Below are 21,590 nucleotides of genomic sequence, written 5' to 3'. Positions count from 1 at the left end.
CTGGGTTCAGGTGACAAGTGGCAGTTAATCAAAAAGAGACCTGACCACTTCACAGCTATGCAAGAAGAATGAATGCCAAAGGAAACTAGGCATTGAAACAGAGTCACTAAGTGCCTATGATTGAAATCCTTCACCAGCTCACTAGACAATGGCTGGTTTTCACATTATAGTTATAGAACCACAGAACTGTGCAGGCTTCTGGAAAGGAGCTCAAAGCGTCTTCACTCCTCCCTGTTGTTTTCATTCTCTCTTCCTTCCTTTTAAAAAACCCTTATGCCAAGTTAAATCAAGGTTTGGCTTATTGTGTCATTCGAACCCAAGGTCATGTATAAGCTCTCTCCTTGCTAACTACAAACTGCAGTCAAGGTTCATTCTCCTCTTTTGCAACACATCTGTGAATATGGACACAATGAGTATGTTATGAAGTTTTATTTGAGGTCTAGACCGTCTGAAGTATCACAAACTTCTGCAGAGAAGTTTCTATATTCCGAAAACCAAGCCACCTAAAGGTATAACAAAAAAGACTATATACCTATATGTTAAACAAGGATATATATAGGCTTTGTTTTACCCAACTTTGTTGATATACAAGCCCCCATCTTTAAACTCATTTGCCCTTGTTAAAGGTAATGTATTAAATATTCAAGTGGCAAACCTACTGATTTGCCATTGATCCATTGCATGTGACACATTTGTTTGAAAATATAGAAACATTTTTTCATGTGCAGTATGCAAACTGGGACTACTCAAATTAAAAAAGAGCAAGAAGGAAGATCAGAATGGAAAAAATTTGTACTGTCATCAGTTTTACAACACTCTATGTGTTGTGAAAGAAGCTGTTAATATTGGTTTGCCTAAGAGCAATCAACAGTTCTTTTACATGCATCAGTTGGTATGTATTTATTTTGGAGTGGCTTATAGGTTGTTTTAATCTTCATCGTCATAAAATATATTTAACTGATTCCTATGTGTCTGCATAACTTGGAATTTTGAATATGGTAAGTACTGTTTATCTGTGGCTCTTTTTAGGGTCTGCTGCTGGGTTTGATTTCATTTTGAGCTTTTGCTGTAAATCACGGTTTCAGAGATAGATCTACATAATATTAAAAAGCACTTGGAAAAGGAGAAGGCATGCCCTTGGTACAACTTTTCACTTTCCATTTTCAGTCAACAAAGAAATAGGCTTCTTAAAGAGTAGACTATATTTACAATACCTTCTATATTATTAGTTTAAAAAATAAGTGGAAAATCAAAGTGAAAACCACACCCTGGAACATTCATTATGCCCAAGAAATAATGTTTAAGTCATTACTTTCAAAATTCTGCACTATTTATATTAATGTTGAAAATGCTGATTAATTGGTACAATATTAAAGTCAATTAAAAAGCAGTGCATATGTGTCTTTTGTTTTGCCACGGGGAGCTCTAGCAAAGATCTTAAAAGGTTTGCACCTAGCCATTTCCCCGAATGAGCATTGCCAATATCCCTGACAGCAGAGACCCATTCATCCATGTGAGTCTGGCTCCTCAGGCCTCCAACAGTTTGGGCTAGGGCTGTGATTAGCTTTTGTTCTGCACTGGGAGCTGTGGCTTCATGTGCCAAAACCAACATTACCACCTGAATTGACTAGCCAGGCTTCCTACTGTTTGCTACTCCTGCTTGCTCTTCACAGGGAAAATTTGTGCCACAAATACCATGCCTTCCTGCTCATGAATATGGGTATGGAGAGAAACAAAACATCAGGCTATCAACATGATTGGTTTTTTTTTATAAAAAAAGTGGAATCCTAAAACACTTTAGTTGTGAGGAATTAGATGTTATTAATCATGAGAGCAATTCTGTCTATATTATATCTTAACTGGCTAATATGAGGCAGGGAAGTATTAGCACATTGTTGCACCACGGGGAGAATTTCTTGTGGGCAGTTAAGAGATTTTTACATTTGCCTGCTGAAATGAAGATAAATTCCTAGACAGTCTTGTAAGGCAAAGGAGTTGCTTTTGTCTACTTTCACTTTTAATTCCTGTTGGCAGTTTATCCAGACTTGGAAATAATCCTGACCTACTGAATTATTTCCAGATATCCGCTAAACTAATAAATTCAGCCCAGCTGTTTTTCATTTTAGAGTCAAGGAGAGGTTGCCCACCCCAAAATTCATGAAAAATCAGCTGTATTTAATAGCTATATAACCTGATTTGCACTTCACATCAAACCATAGTTAAAACAGACTATTGTTTAATGTGATTGAGCAATGTGTTTGTTGTACAGTGCTGAAATTGCAAGCACTTCCTTCTTCTCTCACTCTTGCCACACTGCCAGGAAGCAAGTTGTAGTATGGTCCTGTATGTTTTTGAAACAAACCACATGATTCTGTGTCCTCCCAACAAACCACAAGTGGTAAGCCAAGCTGGTTTCTGATCATGGTTTGTTCACAGAGAAATAAACCACGAGGCCAGATTCAGATAATACAAGCTACATGCCCTATTTCCAGGCAAGACAGCAGCAACAAGAGCGGAAAAGATGCAATTTCAGCAGCATGCACCAGGACCATGCTTGTTCACATTAAACCATAGTTTATTTTTAACTATGGTTTAATGTGGTGTGTGAACTAGGCCTATGAGAGAAAAAAATCCACTGCCCCATAGAGGATATTCAGCCTCTTGTAACCTAGCCTCTTGTAACCTAGGAAAACCTCCCTATTAGACAGACTACTGTTAGCTAAAAATTGGAAATCCCAAGAAATTCCAATGGTGGAAGAACAGCAGATGAAGATGTTGGACTTTTTGGAGCTAGCCGACCTGAATGGAAGAATCCGCGACCAGAAAGAAGAGGAATATCAAGAAGACTGAAATTTAAGAACTATTTAACTAAATATTGTAATATAAGAAATTTAAGGACTATTTAACTAAATATTGTAATATAAATAACTAGAAGTCACTTGAAAGTACCAAACAGGAAAAGGATTAAAATAAGATTCAATTGTAAGTAAGTTGGATTTAGAATATTAAGAAAAGAGAAGAAGATAGTTCATAGTTGGAAGTAATTTTAGTTGTAGAATGATATTGGAGAGCTGTTATACACAGATACAGTGAAATTCAGAAGGGAGGGATTCGAGGAACTCAATTAACAAGGTAAGATAATTTGGGTTTTTCAAGTGATATGTGTCAAAGAAAATGCTTTTCTTTTTTAGTAATGTGTTTTCTCTTGTGTGTTTTCTCTCCCCCCCCCCCATGTTACATTTGTTATAACTGTGAAAAACTTCATAAAAAAATTGGGGGGGGGGGAATAGACAGAAGGTAGGCCAATAGAAATGTATTTTGCACTCCATTGACCTTTCAGGAGTTGGTTAAAAAAACAACAAGAATCTAAAGATACACTGAAATCACAGCGGTAGGCAAAGAAAAAGCAACATTAAGCCAGCATGTTTGCAAAACAACTTATACAAGCCTGTACATTCACATATAACTTAGAATAGAATACTTACTTTGATGCCCGTATAAACTTGCCCCAAACTGAGACAGCTGACCTGATGTTGAAGGTGATGCCAGCATCTAAAATGGTAAACAAAGAGTCGGTCAAGGATAGGATAATAAAGTATTTCTACAATATTAAACTCTTTAAGAAAATTAATGAAGGCAGTTGTGAAATCATCTACTGCAGGCAAGTTTGAACGGCAATTCATGTGTTTGGGGCAAGCATGTGCAGGTTTAAAGTAGGGAGCTAAAGGCAGTGAGGGACGCGGGTGGCGCTGTGGGTTAAACCACAGAGCCTAGGGCTTGCCGATCAGAAGGTCAGCGGTTCGAATCCCCGTGACAAGGTGAGCTCCCGTTGCTCGGTCCCTGCTCCTGCCGCCTAGCAGTTTGAAAGCACGTCAAAGTGCAAGTACATAAATAGGTATTGCTCCGGCAGGAAGGTAAACGGCGTTTCCGTGCGCTGCTCCGGTTCGCCAGAAGCGGCTTAGTCATGCTGGCCACATGACCCGGAAGATGTACGCCAGCTCCATTGGCCAATAAAGCGAGATGAGCGCCGCAACCCCAGAGTCAGCCACGACTGGACCTAATGGTCAGGGGTCCCTTTACCTTTACTAAAGGCAGTGTGCAGAGAAGGCCCTGCTCCCAACCTCCCAGTGAACTCTGTCACCCTTCGAACTTTGTGTGTTGGGTGCATAGGTCTGAAGTGGAGTTCTAAGCGTGCTCATATGAAGATGTGTAGAAGTAATAACACAGGGTTCTTGACTAAGAAGATGCTTCTAAGCGTGTTCAGCTTAGAATCGCCCTTCTTTGGATCTTGCATTAAACACCAGAAGTTCGGAAGCAGAACCAGCAGTCACTGGGAGTGGAGCCCTGTGTGCAGGTGCCCTCCCCACTTTATACCCACAAGCTTTTGCCTAAATAGGACTATTGTTAGATACATTTTGCTATACGGAGCTGCATACAAGGACTCAGTTTCAGTAAACTGAGATTAGGAAGGTTCTCTAAGCTAGTGACCACTTCTAACAGGACAGATAATGGAACACACAGGAAGTATCTGAAGTTACAAAGGCAGCACTTGTACTTCTGCACAGAAGCTCCCAAGTGCCCCTCTCCTACGAAATATGCTCTAAAAGATGGAGGTTGAGAAAGACTGAGAAGCTCCCAAGACACCAACGGGAGTTGCAGGACGAAGGAGGAGGTTGGAAAGCTCCAAAAACACAGATGGAAATAGGAATGCACATGGGGAAAATTCTGGAAATAGTTAGATGAGAAATAGTACCAAAAGAGGAAAAAATACTAATAAACTATTCAGGCTCTAACTCAAACTAATCACATTTAATAAAACAATTTGACATGAAAGGGAGGAAATTTCTCAATGTGACACTCAGAATGCAAGGCTATCCATGATTTATTAATACTCTCGATTCACCATAAATTTCTAACATCCAAAATTATTATTCAAAACTCACAGAGAAAAATGGTTCTATGACATACGTGCAGTAATATGCACATTTTCTGCATGCACACATTTTGACTTGTTATCAGCACAATAAACCTAACAGAGATTATCAGACTCACTAAGTATCATTGACCTAGTTCTCAGTCTGAGCTGTTTCGCTCAGATTGCAGGTGGAAGTTTACATCATCAATTGCTCCTATACATAAAGCATCTTTCTACATAGATAACTGTATGGCAGGGTGTTCTAGTTTAGCTTTCCAGATTTATTTATTTTTTCAAAACAGAGGGGTATTCAGTCATATGAACTTTCTTCCACCTGTAGTCTGAAGTGGTACTGCCCAACAATAGGCTTGCCACCTCACTGAAAACTAGCCCACTGAGAACTTTGTCACCAGTAGGCAAGTCACCACGAAGCAATTAAGCAGAAAAGCTTTTTGGAAATTGGAAAAGTGATTTTATTTTTCCTCTCTCAGGCCACTGATGTATAAGAAATGCCTCAAGAATGTAAGTATTTGTGGCATGGGGACTAGGACAAAGAAGGGGGAGGATGGATGGACTTATTATCAAGGATGATCAACCACACAGCCATAGGCCAATGAAAAGCTCCATGAGCATAAATAGCATTTCTATCTCTCTGAAAAACTGAATACTGGAATGTTTGGAGTGATCCCTAGTTTGCATTTAGTGCAAAAGACCCACTGGACTATGAATAGGTGCATTATAAAAGCTTTCAGGAATGACTGGGGGCAAAATGGGGCCTCCATATTTACAGGCAGCACAGCAATAAACTTCATATTCTGAATAACTGGAGAAGATTATTTCCTTCATGTCCTGTGTCATAGCTTCACAAGGCACTCAGGTCTGGCACAAGAACAACCTACCCATTTTATAGTTCCTAGTTAGCTGAAGGGCATGCATTGCCACAGATCTGTGTGGCACAAACGTGGAGCTTGCAAACACTCAAGTACCATGTGTGCACCTAAACATGATATCAAATATTTTCCAGTTGTTTATTCAAGAGATTTTGCCTACTGTGCCTGCTTTCGTTATGTGTTATTTTATATTACTATTTTATTGTAAATTTTAATCTGCAAAAGCTCCCTTGAGTAATACATACATATTGGAAAGTTGGAGCAAAAATGCTTACATAAATAAATAAGGTGGTGCCTGGAAATCTGATTATAGCACTAAATATGTTAAATGCTAGCCACGAATACCAATTTTTCCAGTTAAGGGATAGATCTACACTTGAGGACTTGAGCTTTCCAATTTATCGCAAGTGTGAACACTTATGCACATTCTGTGCAGCATGTATGGTAATTCAAGCCAATTAACTCTGGTATCCCTGATTACAAAATCATGTATTTTTAACCAGTTTAAAAAATGGAAAAAAATAAGTTAGTGTTAATAAAAACTTACATCTTTTTCTGATCGATGTGGGAACATCGAAGGCTGGCCATAGTACATGTTTTCATCGTGGTAGTCACTGTCGACTCCCTCTACAAACTTCTTTCTTGAAGCACCAAACATGCTGTTTGTCACCTACATTATAAGAATATGGCATTAATCTCTGGAACAAAAGTAAAGCAATTCCTGAATTTAATGATGCTTAAAAACACACATATATACTCCAGTTCTAACAAGTTGCTAAACTATGGTTTACTGTAATACTCCTCTACCACAGGCAAGAGGAAGCATTTGCTTCTATTTGTTTGTTGAAAACCAAAGTTACCCATTATATTTGAATCTCTCATTTGGGGAATGAACCGAACTTAAACCAGGATTTGTTTCCCTAAACCACAGTTAAAGTTAACCACAGTTCTGGTTTTGGCTAAAATGATCACCAGTTAGCTGAAAACAGAAACGAAAGTTTCCAATCATCTTGTGGCTGTGACAAAGAAAGGAGCAGGAAACACAGAAGCCATAGTTTAGTGTTACATCTGAACCAAATCATACTCATTTTTATGTAGCACCTCCAGCTCCACAAAACAAAATGTGCTAAACCCAGCACTATGTATAGCTTCTCTCAAACCAAAATTCTACAGTGCAAAAGAAAAAACCAGTCCCCTAGCTATTGATGGTTAACAGTTTGATCTATACATGCCTACTCAGAAGTTCAATGGGAGTTACTTCCAAGTGGATATAGGACTGCAGTCTACACCATTCATTTGTACACACTATTAAATAAACAATTGCCTTGTGTTCCTAAAAACGCACAAATTACTTTACTACTTGTATGTCCTCACAATAACACCACGAAGTAGGCAACTATTATACCTACTTTGTTAATGGGCAGTGGAAGCTGAGAAATGCGTACAATACAAATCTCTGTTTAGTCGTAACATTCTTAATTCTTTACCAACAGGGATGTGTGTTTGGAGTACTGTAGCAATGAAGGGCCCAGACAGTGATAAAACAAAGTCATATATGATGATGTCCTCCTTAGGCCAGCTTCTTTTATATCTAGCCACTAACGTTCAGTGAAAGTTATTGCGCGCGCGCTCTCTCTCTCACCCTTTACAGATTAAAAGCAATTTTCATACGTTAGGAACACAGACTGTATTATTTATATCTTGGTATATATGTTTGGTATATTAAAAGAACAGTTTAGTCAGACAATAATACGAAATTGAAGTTACTTTTTATTTTGTTTGTTACAAACTGAGCTACAAACTGCTGAACTGTAAGGAACCTGAGCTATAAGGAACCTCTTTGGTTCTGCTAGTTTATGAGGAGCAGGCAAAAACCGATAAAAACAGAAGAAACAAAACAATATTAGTAAAACACAGAAAATTATTATGTATCCTACAGTACTTCACAGTGTCAAGCAGACATAAAACACTTATTTCCATAAAAACAGCAGAGAAAAAGTGGGGACTAGGCAACAAAGACTCAATAAATATACCGTACAGGTAAGTTGAGTACACTTTCAGCTCTTTTTTGTTGCCCTGTACTATGCTCCAGTCCTTTGAGGCCTAGTGAAGGGCAGAAACAGATGCACCAACTATGCCAACAAGAGGAAGCCCACAAGCAAAGAAGGCACTGAAACCTTCCTTCCTCCTGTGACAATGGCAGTGCCCCTAGAGGCACAAATGCATCTTGCTCTTAAGGTTGGTAGTAGTAGTCTCTGTTTACAACTCAGGGCTTGTTTGTCCTCAGTGCACAGGAGCTGCAATGATCTGACACTATACATAGTCTTACAGAAAGCCTTTGTGTTACATAGCTTTTAGAAATCATTTCAGGGGAATAAATATATGAACACCTTGGCTTAAACATTTCCCCCCCCCCATCATTCTAAAAGAAAATATTCCATAATCCATTTCCCCCCCTGAAAACAAACAAGAAAGCCTTTTTGGGGGTGAGTAGGATGGAATCCACAGTTCCCCCTTCACTCCTCTAATTTTGATTTCACACAAAAGTAAATTCCAGGTTTTCCCAATACACTTAGGTAGCTCTCTCACTTCACAACTGGCTCACAAATCACCTACAAAATGGAATGCAGTATTTAACAGGCTAAGGGGATTATCTCCTCTTTTACTCTAGCTGAGCAAAGTGATGATGAGCTGAGAAATTGTTGGTGGCAGCTGCTGCTCCTAGCAAGGGTGAAGAAGAGTAGAGTCAACCAAGGTAATCTTGCATGCTGTGAAGCCAGAAAGAATGTTATTTGCCAACTTACTCCCTTCTCATTATAACACTACCCTACCCTACTATTACTACCATTGCATTGCCCTCACTAAAGAAAAAGGGGGGGGGGGCAGAATTGCTTTGTAGTTATCAATACTTGCACTTAAAGTTACAAACTGCCATAGCAGATTTAAGTTTGATCTTGTTCCTCAGAAAAGTTTGCGCTGTACCTTTGGTGCAGGGAGTAAGGAGGCCCAAGCAAGCCTCACCTGCAATATATTGCCAGGTGAAGGCACCATCATGCTCTGCCCCTCAAACCGGTTCTGGGCGACGTATCAATACATCACCCAGGCCTGGATAGCTCAGTTGGTTAGAGTGTGGTGCTAATAATGCCAAGACTGCAGGTTTGATTCCCATATGGGGCAGCTGCATAGTCCCGCATTGCAAGGGGTTGGACTAAGATGATCCTCAGGGTCCCTTCCAACTCTATGATCCGATAATGCCAAGGTTGCCTAGTAAACATAAGGAACTTTCATGGAATGTTTCCCCATTTGCACATCAACTATAGAGACAATGATAGTCCACCCATCTCCTGAGCAGAGTTGCCATATTTAGCCAAAGGAAAATATAATTTCCTCCTTTTTGGAGCAGGGAGTGGAGCAATAATAGCATTGTCATTTCACACATGTTACGCTAATGCTTGCTCTCTTTGAAGAATCTTCCATTAGGCATGATTTTTACCTTCCTAGTCTCAGTCTCAAAGATCAAAGTACTTTCTTCCTCCAGTGATAATTAGTTCTAGCCTCCTAGTTTTCCTATACTGTATTCTTCTATGGCTGTTTTTAAAGGATTTAAATTGTAAGATTTTCTTAAATTCAAAGAACTATAAATCTTTACTCATTCCACCAAAACTAAGAAATTGTGGTAATTCCTCACCCGTACTCCATCTACCGATGGCTACTTCTTAACAAGCACAGCTTTTGAAATAGGTATCATTAGCAATAACTTATACTGGAGTCTCTTCACAAGTATAAACGAGATATATGAACCTACTTCTGCAATTCTTGGAAAAACTAGGTCTGTCCCACAAGCCAGTGTGGTTTAGGCACTCTCATCATTTTTATTTTCATCACGAGAATTGCCTCCATGTGCACTCCCACAAGGGAAGAAAGAGTGAAACCTGAAGCACCTCTAAGTGGCAAAGGAAAACATTAACTTGAGTACCCTTCCCCAGCCAAGACAAGGGATTTGCATTCCCAAGTATAGGCATACAAATAGCCACATGGCTGTGGTAACAGCAGCTAAGAGAAAGATGTTGTCATAATGGGGTAGTTAGTATATGATCTGTTCAACAGTAGTTTACATCTTGTCTGAGAAGTAATAAAAGGGCAGAACAGATTTTGTAAGAATAACAAGCTCTTTAAGGGAAGGCAAAAATCATATTCAGATTTTAGATATCTAGTGTTTAAGGTTACAAACTGTAAGACTCCTCTTTGAAGATATTTAATTCAAATCATGTCTGATTAATTATAGATTGGAGCTGGGAGGGCGGGCGGGAATTCTGTACATTTCCTCCAAACAGCTTAACATTTGCTTCTGACACCAAACAATTTGGCATTCTTGCTCTCCCTCAAGTTTGCTCAGGGTACTGTCCTTAGTACATGATGCAGACTCTTAGGAATTTGAAATATTTTTCCTCCGAGGGAGAGTCTTCTCATCAAAACTTTGCTCTCTTATACTTATAAAAGGGAGGTCTACCACCTACAACTCTCTGAAGACATTTTCCTGAATAACTCTTTAATCAAAGATATTAGGACATAGCTTTAAAATATTCCAATAGTGGTGGCATACAGTGTACCACTTCCGAAAGAGATCAAAGGAGATATGCAGGTACATATGGAAGCGATTTCCCTCAAGTATGCAGAACTCATGAGGTTTTGAACTTGCTGGGATTCAATGCAGCTCTGTGGCAATCATTCCAGCACAACAAGCTTTTCAACTTGCCAGATGGAAGAATCTACCCCCCCCCCTCTTGTTCCCATATTGTCCTTCTGGTTCTCCCAGCCCCACCAGAGCCCAATTTGGGTGATACACAGGGGACAGGGAAGGGAGAAATCCCTGCTGCCCTAGCAAAAGTCTTCACTGAATCCTGCTCTAAGTCTTCAATCCTATGCATGCGTATCAGGAAGTAAGCAAGCACAGTGGGATTTACTCCTGTGTAAACTATACATAGGACTGTTAAGGTCAAGAGGGTTCTTAAGGCTGAACAGGTTTTCCATTACAATATGTTAGTACAAATACCAGACAGTTATCCCAATCTCAAAGAAGGAACACATGTGCATCAATCAGAGCTTCGTGTGGAAAGCCCCTTCCAAAAATCTTAAAATCCAGCTGTTCAACTGCTTGGCTGGAACAGGATGGAAAAGCAAGGAACTGAAAACAATTGCCTACTCCTACTTCCAAACAGCTGAGCAGTGCTTTTCCCTGAAGAGTTATGTGAATGCAGTCTCAAATGTTGGATCAGTGAGAGGAATTGCAAAATTGCAAAATTGCCTACAAACATCCAGGTTACTTTTCCATCCGGGACTGGATCAAATATTAATCAGTGAAAAACTTTATTATCTGTTTACAAACATTACTAGAAAATCTTTCCTAGAAAACCTAACACACACTAAGAAAATATCTACCTACCTAAAAACTGTACTTTTGCCCATTAACTTTTTTGTGTCTGTTGAAGCAAGCAAGCTTTGATGGACACTTCCTGTAAATGAAGTAGATTAAGTTATTAGAAAAGTTGAGGGAATCAACAACTTTAGCAAACACAACAGGTTTTATTTCACTATAAAATGAAAAATCATATTGTAAAGTCAAAGGCTAATTTATATGTTACTTACAGAACTGAAAGGATCTTCAAAAGCATTGACCTTGCCATTATGAAATGTGGTACAACATAAACAATATATGAATTATTTAACGGCAAGGTATTATTGCCAATGTTAATTAATGTTTTACAGGATTAAAAAAGGGATATCAAAAATTAGCTACAAGTCTTCTACTTATATGCTCCTTATTTACTTACTGGGAACATGCCAAATACATTGACCAGGTCAAGGGTCCACCGAGTCCAGAACACTGTCTCCAACAGTATCCAACCAAGTGCCAATACAAATCTCAAGCATGGGCATGGCATGGATGGAGGTGGTATTCTGGGTTTGTTTTTGTTTTTTGGTGTGCCAGATGGTAACCAAAACAACAACCACCCAGCCACTGAAATATTGCCAGTTAATATGGGCATCAGTGTTAGCAACTGAGATATGAAAGCTAGGAACTAAATGGCACCTTAAACCTAGGTTATAGGTGCCACAAAGGACTGTCTAGGCACACTTTTTTATAACAAGAATACAAAGTCGAAAATGAATAAACTGCAGCCTGCTCCTCATAAACTGGTAAAATCACATAGTCCAGTCCTCATCTGAAGGCTGCAAAAAAATATAAAAAAAAATACTTCCCCTGCCCGCCCCCCTAATATTCTTATGAGGGTCCCTTCTTCAGTCTTCAGAATGGCTGGCAGTGGGGAGGCAGAAAAAGGTTCCTTCCAGCAGTGGCAGTTTTAATCTGAAATCTTAGACGCAGTACTGAGCTCAGAGCTCAGAAGCTGCTCGCATTAATGAAATTCCCTGTTGCAAAATGCGCCTAAAACAATGAATTTGTCTCATCTTTGTATGTTCAGAAGTGTAAGTTAGAACTAGAATTAATGGGAGGAGTAGAGAAAGACTGGGAAAACAAAGAAAAAGTGAGAGGAAGTGGAATATACAAGAAACCAAGAAAGGAGAGGAAGGGAAGTCCGTCAATGATTGTATTTTTTAATGTAATATATTATGTAATATGTAATTCTTTATTCTTTTCTTTTTTACTTTCAGGTTTTTTTCTTCTGTTGAAATGAATCAGAAACGCAGTAATAATAATGAATGTCTAATCTCCTTTTAAAGCCATCCAAGTTGGTCACCATCACCACCTCCCAGGGAAGCAAATTCCATGGCATAGTTTAACTATGCACTGTGTGGAGTAGTACTTTCTTTTGTCTCCTTCACACAGCACATAAATAAACAGTGGAACTCATTCCCACAGTAGTCACTTCTGTTTATAAATCAACTAAAAGGCACACAGATACTGTCAAGTAGCTTTTTGTGAACTGGAAAGTACTACGTTGATATAGATGTAAATGTTACTGAAACACATTAAAATGTTATGCAGTATTTTACAGTTATAATTTAGTTTCCCACTGGTTGTTTTTTCCTTTGCCTCCCTAAATTTTGAAGACTGTGGATACAGAAGAGTGTTCCATGACCGCTTGTTTGCCTCACGAGCTTCTCCTCGACAGGGCCAGTCCATAAGAATAAAACGTTAAGGTGAAATGTACTCTTAATGCAACAATTCAAGGGAATTACTACTTTCTCTAGCACATGAAAAGAACTCTGACTCAGTACAGTTGCTAAAGGGCTGAGCCTTCCTTTATGATAAGCAAGTGACCCAGATTCACTTCCTTTAATCTGTCCTTCTCTAACAGCATACAGAGGGCATAACACATCATAGGCAGCCCAGGAATATGGATCTTAACAGGATACAGAGAGAAGCCACAAACAATGTGTAAAATCTAACTGAAAAAAGGGCATGCTTTGATGCTATGCATGCATCTTCACTTAGATGGATGCCCCATTAAATTCAAAGGACCTTATTCTCTGTTAAGTGCGCATAGGGATTGATAGCAGTTACTTTATACGCTAAAGTGTATGAGCTTTAAACTAAAAAAGTTGTTAAACTGCAGTCTTTCATTTCAAGCGGCTTGTGCAGAACTGGTCAAGGGTGCTAAAGGAGTTTCATCAATGTAGCTATCCTTAAAGGCCAAGAGCAGCTCCATCCTCAGTCCCCTTCTTCTTGCAATACAGTCATACCTGTATGACTGTATTAAAGTAGCTTCAGGATAAGTATTTTCGGGTTGCGTGCTGCGGCGACCCGGAAGTAACAGAGCACGTTACTTCTGGGTTTTGCTGCTCGCGCATGCGCAGATGGTCAAAATGACGTCACACGCATACGCAGAAGCGGTGAATCGTGACCCATGCATGCGCAGACGCGGGTTGCGTTCGCTTCTGGATGCGAACAGGGCTCTGGAACAGATCCCGTTCGCATCCAGAGGTACCACTGTATACATACATATGATGCATGGTGGGGCTCCCTCAGCTGTAACAGCAGGAGTTTGCTTAAAGCAGCAGCTCCATATATAGCCCCAGTCCAATACTACAAAAATAAGAAATACAAAAGGGGGCGGGGGGAGAATTCAAACCATCTCTTACATTTAAGAACTCTTTGTTCTTTCTATGGCTACTGCAGAGACAAAAACTGCCATTCATTATATGGCTTCCTTAACCCTCCTGTTTAAGGACAGGAAACGAGAAGTGGGATCGTTCATTAATTTAGCAGCACCCGCATTTCCAAGGGGAAGGAGAAAGAGTGAGACATTGGCACCGCATGGATTTGCCCCCACATCATTTTTTTCCCACCAAAACCATGCGGGAGGAAACTGCTGGGAATGATGGGCTATGACAGTCAGAGCAGCCAGCTACAGAAAGAATGACAAGCAAACCATGGATTGCAAACTACAGATTGTGCCCAAGCCAGATAAAAACTAATGAAATAAGGAAACAAAAGACTTGACTCCGTTACAGTTTAATGACTGCATTTTCAATTAATTAGAAACTTTTATTATTGAAGACTGCTTTTATGTTGTACCGTTTGTAAATGGCCTTTTAAGACCGCATACTGAGATAAAGAATAAATTATAGAGAAATATTACAGTAACTCAAGTTTATTTTTAAAACCTCTCTTTAGCTTGATAGTACATCTCTGAAGAAAGTCAAAAGGTACACAAACCACACTACAAAATACAGCAAAGCTATAACGTTACATAAGTTCTGTTCTATCATTGCTTATTTTCTCTAATGAGTTCTGGTAACTATTAAAACTGAGCCACCTACACAACAGACAGCGGTTCCATCACTTATTTCTTATCATTTTCCCACACCCAGGAATTATAGATGGAGTATATTTGCATTTATAAACACAGAATATGCTATAAAATGGGGATATTAAAATATAGCAAAACAAGTATTAGAAATTGAGATATGAAAACTAGGAGCTAAATTGCACCTTAAACAGAGGTTATGGGCACAACAACGTAATGTCTAGTCTCGCTTTTTTATAACAAGAATACACAGCTGAAAATGAATGAACTGCAGCTAAAATATTATGTTCATTTTCCACATAGTCTAGTCCTGCCCCTGCCCACTCCCCTAATATTCCTAACAGAATCTCTTCTCCGGTCTTCAAAGAGTAGCAGCTGGAAGTGGGAAGGCAGAAAAAGGTCCTCCTTTCCTACCACTCTGCAGTTTTAATCTGAAATCTTAGGTGCAGTACTGTACCCAGAGCTCAGAAGCTGCTTGCACTAATGAAATTCCCTGTCACAAAGTGCATCTAAAACAATGGGAGTTTCGAACACTGAGCAAAACACTGCCGAGCATGGCTACCGAGGAAATTTTTATTCTGAAACCCAGGAATTTGAAAGATTTTAATCCCAGTGCAGGGCTCAAATAAGAAAGTGAAATATTTTTCCAACGCTGGAAATACAAAACTGAGCAATATGAAAATACAATTCAGAGTTCAATGACAACATCTTTTCCTATCTTTAAACTCTGGATATCTCGTGTCCCCCATCCATCAGGAATGAAATAATCTCTATATTCAAGACCATAGCCTTCTCTCAGCAAAATTGCCTATGTGATCTAACATTAGCATTTGTTTTTGTGAACCAACTGTCTTTTAAATTGCTCCCTACTGGATCCAGCATCCTGCATCCCATTTCCCACAGTTGCCAGGCAGATGCTTTTGGCAAACTCCCAAGCAGGACATAAAGACCACGGTCCTCTCAATTAACACAGAAGAATGCACTAATGGATGGGGATAGGATGATAAGGCACCATTTTTAGCCAGCTAGGAAAAGCCTGGGACATGAGCTTACACAGCTCCAACTCTCGTCTCTCTCTACTTCCATGCAGGCGGGGGTGAAAGAGTTGAAACTAGTATGGACATGCCACATACAGAAATGAAGCACTGCTTAACACAAGAAGATGCCTGAAGTCTCTCACATATAACTAAACACCTGAATGAACACATACAGTTTTTGTACACAACATCGGGCTTTTTTAGAAAAGTTGCTGAGCTTTGTTTAGCCCCCACTCAATGAATCTTTTGAGCTTTTTTTTTTTATTAATGAAAATCACCCCAAAAAAATCAACACTTCCGATATAGACTGCCATACACCTGGGTTTTTAATCGGCCATACGAAATTCTGCCTGGACGGATTTTGACGGACTGGCTGTTTTCGACGGACAGATCCCAGATATGTCCAGGAAATTCCAGACGTATGGCAGCCCTATGTGGCTTATACTGCACAAAGAAAAGCAGGTGCACACTGCCACGCTCCTCCCCCTCCAGCGCATCACTTTCCCCCTTCCAAGAGTAGAGGACATTCCTTGTTTCAGAACGTGACCACCCAACTAATGGAGGGCTGAAAAGAATAAAAAAGGGTTGCACTGGAGTGGGATGGAGTTTGGCAGCATGTCCCTCCTCTTCCTTGCACAATGACAAAAGCCTGAAATATACAGTGTTTGCAGAAATCTATGCAACTTGTTCACGTACAAACCCCTTAAAAAAAAAAAAAAGTATTTAGACCCAGAATACAATATGGCAAAATATTCTATGCTAGAGATGGTATTTGAATGTGTTATTTTGACAACTTTTTATTATGTTAGGCTGCATCAAGTAGAAGTGGAAGAATCAGACAATTATTTCATTTATTTGAAAATGAACTTTTCACACCCAGGTAACTTTTCTGAATTGGCTTTTCACATCCAGCATGGCAACAAGAGGAAATCAATTACATTCCAGAGGAAGGCATTTACTCCTACCTGGGCAGGTTAAAATATGCGAACCAAATCAAATAAATGAAATAAAGAAAGGAGTAATATTTACTCATCTCACAGCGCATATGAAAAACAATATTCAATATTTTTATTTTTTAATTTTCCACCCTGAGATGACCCAAGGTGGCTTAAGTATGTTGCAAAGTCATTGGTTACAATAGGTGATCCGTGAGAAAGAATTTTAACACGGATTTCTGATCAGCTTTTGGAATAGCTAAACTCATTTGAAAAGCTGCCTATGTGGCTAGAATCAGCAAGCAAGCTTAAAATAATAAGCCTAGAAGGAGTATTTGTGCCATTGCCTTTGCTGTCAACTTGCCACTCAGGGGGCCAATGGGAAGACAAACTAGAGAAAACTGTATTGTTATTCTGACACAATTAATAATGTAATGTAATATAGCAATCCCAACAGAACATTAGGACATCAAAATGTGTTAAATTATAAAAAGGGGTGGATGGGAAACTGCTTTTCGGATTTCTCTCCCATTACTACAAAATCTGGATGAATCAATTTGTGCTGATACTAAATTAAATACAAATAATATAGCAGATTTCAGAATAAACATTTTACCTGATGCTGTAGCAAAGTTATGAAACAATTTCTACCATGGCTCCCTACACCAATAAAAGAAATGAAGTGAAGTACAACTAACATTGAATTCAAATTCTGGTGAAAATAGAATTTTAGGACTGCCACTTAATAGAACAGTCTGCATCAACAACAATTTTGTCTGGTTCATTAACAAGAGATATTCTTTTCTTGTTAAACATGCCAAAGATTCATTCTAACACTGCTTTCTAAATTCATTTTTTGCATGACTGTCTTATCATATGTACATTCCCCAAAGAGAGTAACCTACAGAAGACTCTTAAGGTGGTAGCCTCCTACACTTGAAAGAAACCTCTCACTGCCTTTGAGGGTCTTCAAAACACAGCACAAAGTGAGTTCTTCACTTACCATACCTTTGCAGGCAGAAACACCTGCAAATCCCAGTGCAAATTCACAAGTGGACCTGAGCTCTCCTCAAAGTCATCTGTGAATGCCAGAGGATGTGAGCTGGGGCAAGGTACACAACGTTACTTATGGCCCCCTTCACTTTTTTTCCTAAACTAAAAAAACCCAAATGCTGTAGCTCTTTCCTTAGAGGCTAGTTGTTCCACACACACACCCTAATAATTCTGGTGGCCCTTTTCTGCACCTTTTCTAGTTCTATAATATTCTTTTCAAAATGCAGCAACTAGACCTATTTGCAGTATTTCAACTGTGATTGCACCATATATTTTTATAAAGGAATTGCAATATTGCCAGTTTTATTTTCCACCCCTTTCCTAATGATCCTCAGCCATAGACTTTGTCTTTTTCACAAATGCTGAAAAAGAGGGCCAACTGTTTCCTTGAGCCATCTATGACAACACCAGGATCCCGTTCCTTGTAAGTGAAGGCCCCATCACTTACACTTTACACTTATTTGACTGAACCACAATTACCATTTACAGTGGTGCCCCGCAAGACGAACGCCTCGCAAGACGGAAAACCCGCTAGACGAAAGGGTTTTCCGTTTTGGAGGCGCTTCGCAAAACGAATTTCCCTATGGGCTTCCTTCGCAAGACGAAAGCCCATAGGGAAATCTCCGGGACAGCGGGAAAGCGCAGCGCGTCTTCCCCACTGTCCTCGGACCTCCTCCGAAGGCTGGCGGCGGGGCGGAGAGACCTCCTCCCGCCGCCAGCCTTCGTTTCTCCGCTATTTTGAAGGCAGGCGGGGGGGAGCAAAGACTTTCGCCCCCCGCCGGCCTTCAGAAGAGGTCCAGGACCTCTTCTGAAGGCCGGCGGGGGGCGTAAGTCTTTGCTCCCCCCCGCCTGCCTTCCCGGGAGAGCGGAGAAACGCAGCGTGTTTCTCCGCTGTCCCGGACGGCTTTTGAAGGCAGGCGGGGGGGAGCACATACTTTCGCCCCCCGTCCGCCTTCAGAAGAGGTCCTGGACCTCTTCTGAAGGCGGGCGGGGGGCAAAAGTCTTTGTCCCCCTGCCTGCTTTCCCGGGGGCTTTTAAATCGCCCCGGGACAGCGGAGAAGTCCCCCGCTGTCCCGGGGCTTTTTAAAATGCTGGCGGGCGGCAGCGGAGGCTTCGCTCCCGCCCGCCAGCATTTTAAGATCGCCCCGGACAGCGGAGAAGTCCCCCGCTGTCCCGGGGTTTTTTAAAATGCTGGGGGTGGGAAGAAAAGCCCTTGGTCCGTCCCCCCCAGCCTTCAGAAGAGGTCGGGGGACAGACTGTCCCCGGACCTGGTCTGAAGTCGGTTTCCATAGGAACGCATTAATTGATTTTCAATGCATTCCTATGGGAAACCGTGCTTCGCAAGACGAAAAATTTCGTCTTGCGAGGCACCACTGTAAATACCAATTCGCCCAGTTTGGAGTGAACCTTTTGGAATGCCTTGAAATCCCTTTTATTTTATCACCCCAAATGACTTGGTGTCACCAGCAAACTTGTCTACCTCCCTGCTCACCTCCAGGTAATTTATGAACAAGTTAAAGAACAGGGATCCCAATACAAATCCTTGAGGACTTCACTTCTTACATCTCTCCATTATGAGAACTTTTCATTTCTCCTTCCTCTTTGCTTGCTGTTCTTTAGCCATTTGTCAATCCATAAAGAGGCCTGTTAAAATAATTTTCACCCCACTTTATATATTGTATTAATCTCACGTAGATGATTTATATGTAAGATCAAAGCAAGGATGCATATACAGAAAGGATCCAGGCATTTCCACGAAAAGGCACATTCACTATAGAGTACTAATATTCAAAAGAAATACTGTTAACACAGTAATGTGTTCACTGAACACCTGGCGTTTCTACCAGTGGCTTCTCAAATTACAATTAAACAAGCTATATTGTGTCCGTTCCTTTTGACTACAACATAATGGGTCACAGAAGGTACAGTAGACATCTGAGGAAATAGATGTGGCAATAGATTCAATGAAACAGTGTCACCTTTCCTTCCCCCTCTCTCTCCACTGAGATATATTAATAAAAGTATGAGATTTCTATTAATAAGGCCACAAAAGTTGCTGGCCTTCAAAAAAAGGTCTGCCAGCTCTCAGCAGGCTGAGAACTCTGTCCTGCAGCCTAATCCATTTTAATGCCGGACACAGAGGAGGAGACTTCTCTCCTCCAGCTCACTACTTTCTGAGCTGAGCATGAAGAAGGGACCAGGCACTTCTTCCCTCCTCCACCAATCTGCTCACTCAGCTGAATGGATTCCTGGTTACCTATGGCTTCCAAGTTAGTGATTAAAGACAAGTTTGAGCTAGTGGACTGCAAAGTTATAAAGCAAAACAAGCTCTAGGAGGGATTCTCTCTAAAATAAAATGAAAAGGGAGCATTGAATGCTAGCAAGCAATGCATTCTGAGCTACGATGGAACCCTATGTTATGGGGGACAGAAATCACATTACAGTGGTACCTCGGGTTACATATGCTTCAGGTTACATACGCTTCAGGTTACAGACTCCGCTAACCCAGAAATAGTGCTCCAGGTTAAGAACTTTGCTTCAGGATGAGAACAGAAATCGTGCTCCGGCGGCGCGGCAGCAGCAGGAGGCCCCATTATTAGCTAAAGTGGTGCTTCAGGTTAAGAACAGTTTCAGGTTAAGTACGGACCTCCGGAACGAATTAAGTACTTAACCCGAGGTACCACTGTATTAACCAGTCAGGAAAATAGTTCATCTGGTTAGTACAGATGTTGGTTCATGACAGACACCTCCATCTTCAGCTTTCTTAAGCAGGTCAGCAGAAAAGCTTATTTATTGCATTTATCTCCTACCTATTGCTCTAAGGACATTGTTCACATACACCCTCATCAGTTAATGCCTACGACGACCCTGCAAGGCAGGTGAAGAGGTTGTGATCAACTCCAAGGTCACCTTGTGAGCTTCATGACTGAGTAGGGATTTGAACCCTGATCTCCCAGGTCCTAGTCCAACACTCCAACCACTAAACCACCCTGGCTTCCTACTGTCCTTCTGCTATGGGGCAGTTCTATAAATTGAATTGGTAAATCAATATGGGGAAAGCAAAATGTACCTTAGAGAAGGATCTGAAATCTTTTCCTTGAAGCTTGGATATATTTTATTCTGGAAGTTGTCAACTGCTGTGAGATTTAAAATATGAAGCGGCATAGAAATAAATGGTGCCTAGACATTACATGATGGTGACAGTAACCGAGGTTTAAGCTGGCATTTGGCGATTAGCTTACACATCTGAGTTTCTAAGACTGATAGAAACATGCCTTACACCATAGAAGATCACTGGCCCATCCAGCCCAGTATTGTCTATGCCTGGTTTTAGGCAGGAGTCTTTAGTAGCCCTACTTGGAGACGCTGGGGATTGAATCTGTATCATTCTGCATGCAAACCTGATGCTCTACCATTGAACCCTGCCCAAAGTTCAAAGAAGTCAGCATCTGAAGACACACTTAAATCCTGGTTTCCCTGAACAAACCAGTTAGAATTAATTGTCGCTTGCAAAGTTCAGACATAATGGGAAGCTGCAGGTTATTTGAAACAGAAAGTGGAAGCTCTTTATCTCTACACTCACATGCAAAGGAAGGGAAATGGGAAGGAAGAGAAGCTGAGGCTTACCAAAGTTTATTCTCATAATCCAAAATCATTGCTTACTATTGTATGAGTTATTTGGTAAACCTCACTGATAAGCAATTGCCCTCAATATGTTTGCTTTTCCAAAGATACTCAATAAAGCTACTTACTTGGCATAGTTTTTATGTATCTTAAGATACCTTTTTCTTGCTTTAAAGCATGTTTACCTTACTCTTCTGCTAAAAAGGCTCCTTAAGGGACCCACATAAGATCAAACCAAAAAGCAAGGTAGCCCCTGCCTGCAGACTCACAATCATTCTAAAACATGTGACACAAAAGGAAAAAGTGATGAGGAGGAAAGAGGAAAAACAAGCTAACTCAGGTACAAATAGTTTTTCATAGTTCTT

At 40.4% G+C, this 21,590-nt stretch overlaps 1 protein-coding gene across 9 annotated transcripts in view; it reads right to left on the bottom strand.

The window, feature by feature from the left end:
• CNOT2 (CCR4-NOT transcription complex subunit 2) overlaps positions 1-21,590 on the bottom strand; it is a 56,198-nt gene that overhangs the window by 16,384 nt on the left and 18,224 nt on the right. For 7 of the 9 annotated variants that reach the window (XR_013394352.1, XR_013394354.1, XR_013394353.1 and 4 more), the window contains exons 2-3: positions 6,353-6,475; positions 3,486-3,552 (exon numbers count right to left, since the gene is read on the bottom strand). Coding sequence is in view for 6 of the 9 variants with exons in the window: in XM_028747729.2 (XP_028603562.1) it covers positions 3,486-3,552; positions 6,353-6,463 (178 nt within the window). In the remaining 3 variants the exon portion in view is untranslated. Of the gene's footprint in view, positions 1-3,485; positions 3,553-6,352; positions 6,476-11,248; positions 11,319-21,590 lie in introns of all 9 variants that reach the window. The other 2 variants (XM_028747723.2, XM_028747724.2) reach the window with 1 other exon arrangement.

This window comes from Podarcis muralis, chromosome 10 (genome assembly GCF_964188315.1).
Source record: "Podarcis muralis chromosome 10, rPodMur119.hap1.1, whole genome shotgun sequence".
Lineage (NCBI taxonomy): Eukaryota > Metazoa > Chordata > Lepidosauria > Squamata > Lacertidae > Podarcis > Podarcis muralis.
The sequence above is the reverse complement of the archived record's forward strand: the minus strand, read 5'-3'. Positions and strand labels throughout refer to the sequence as shown.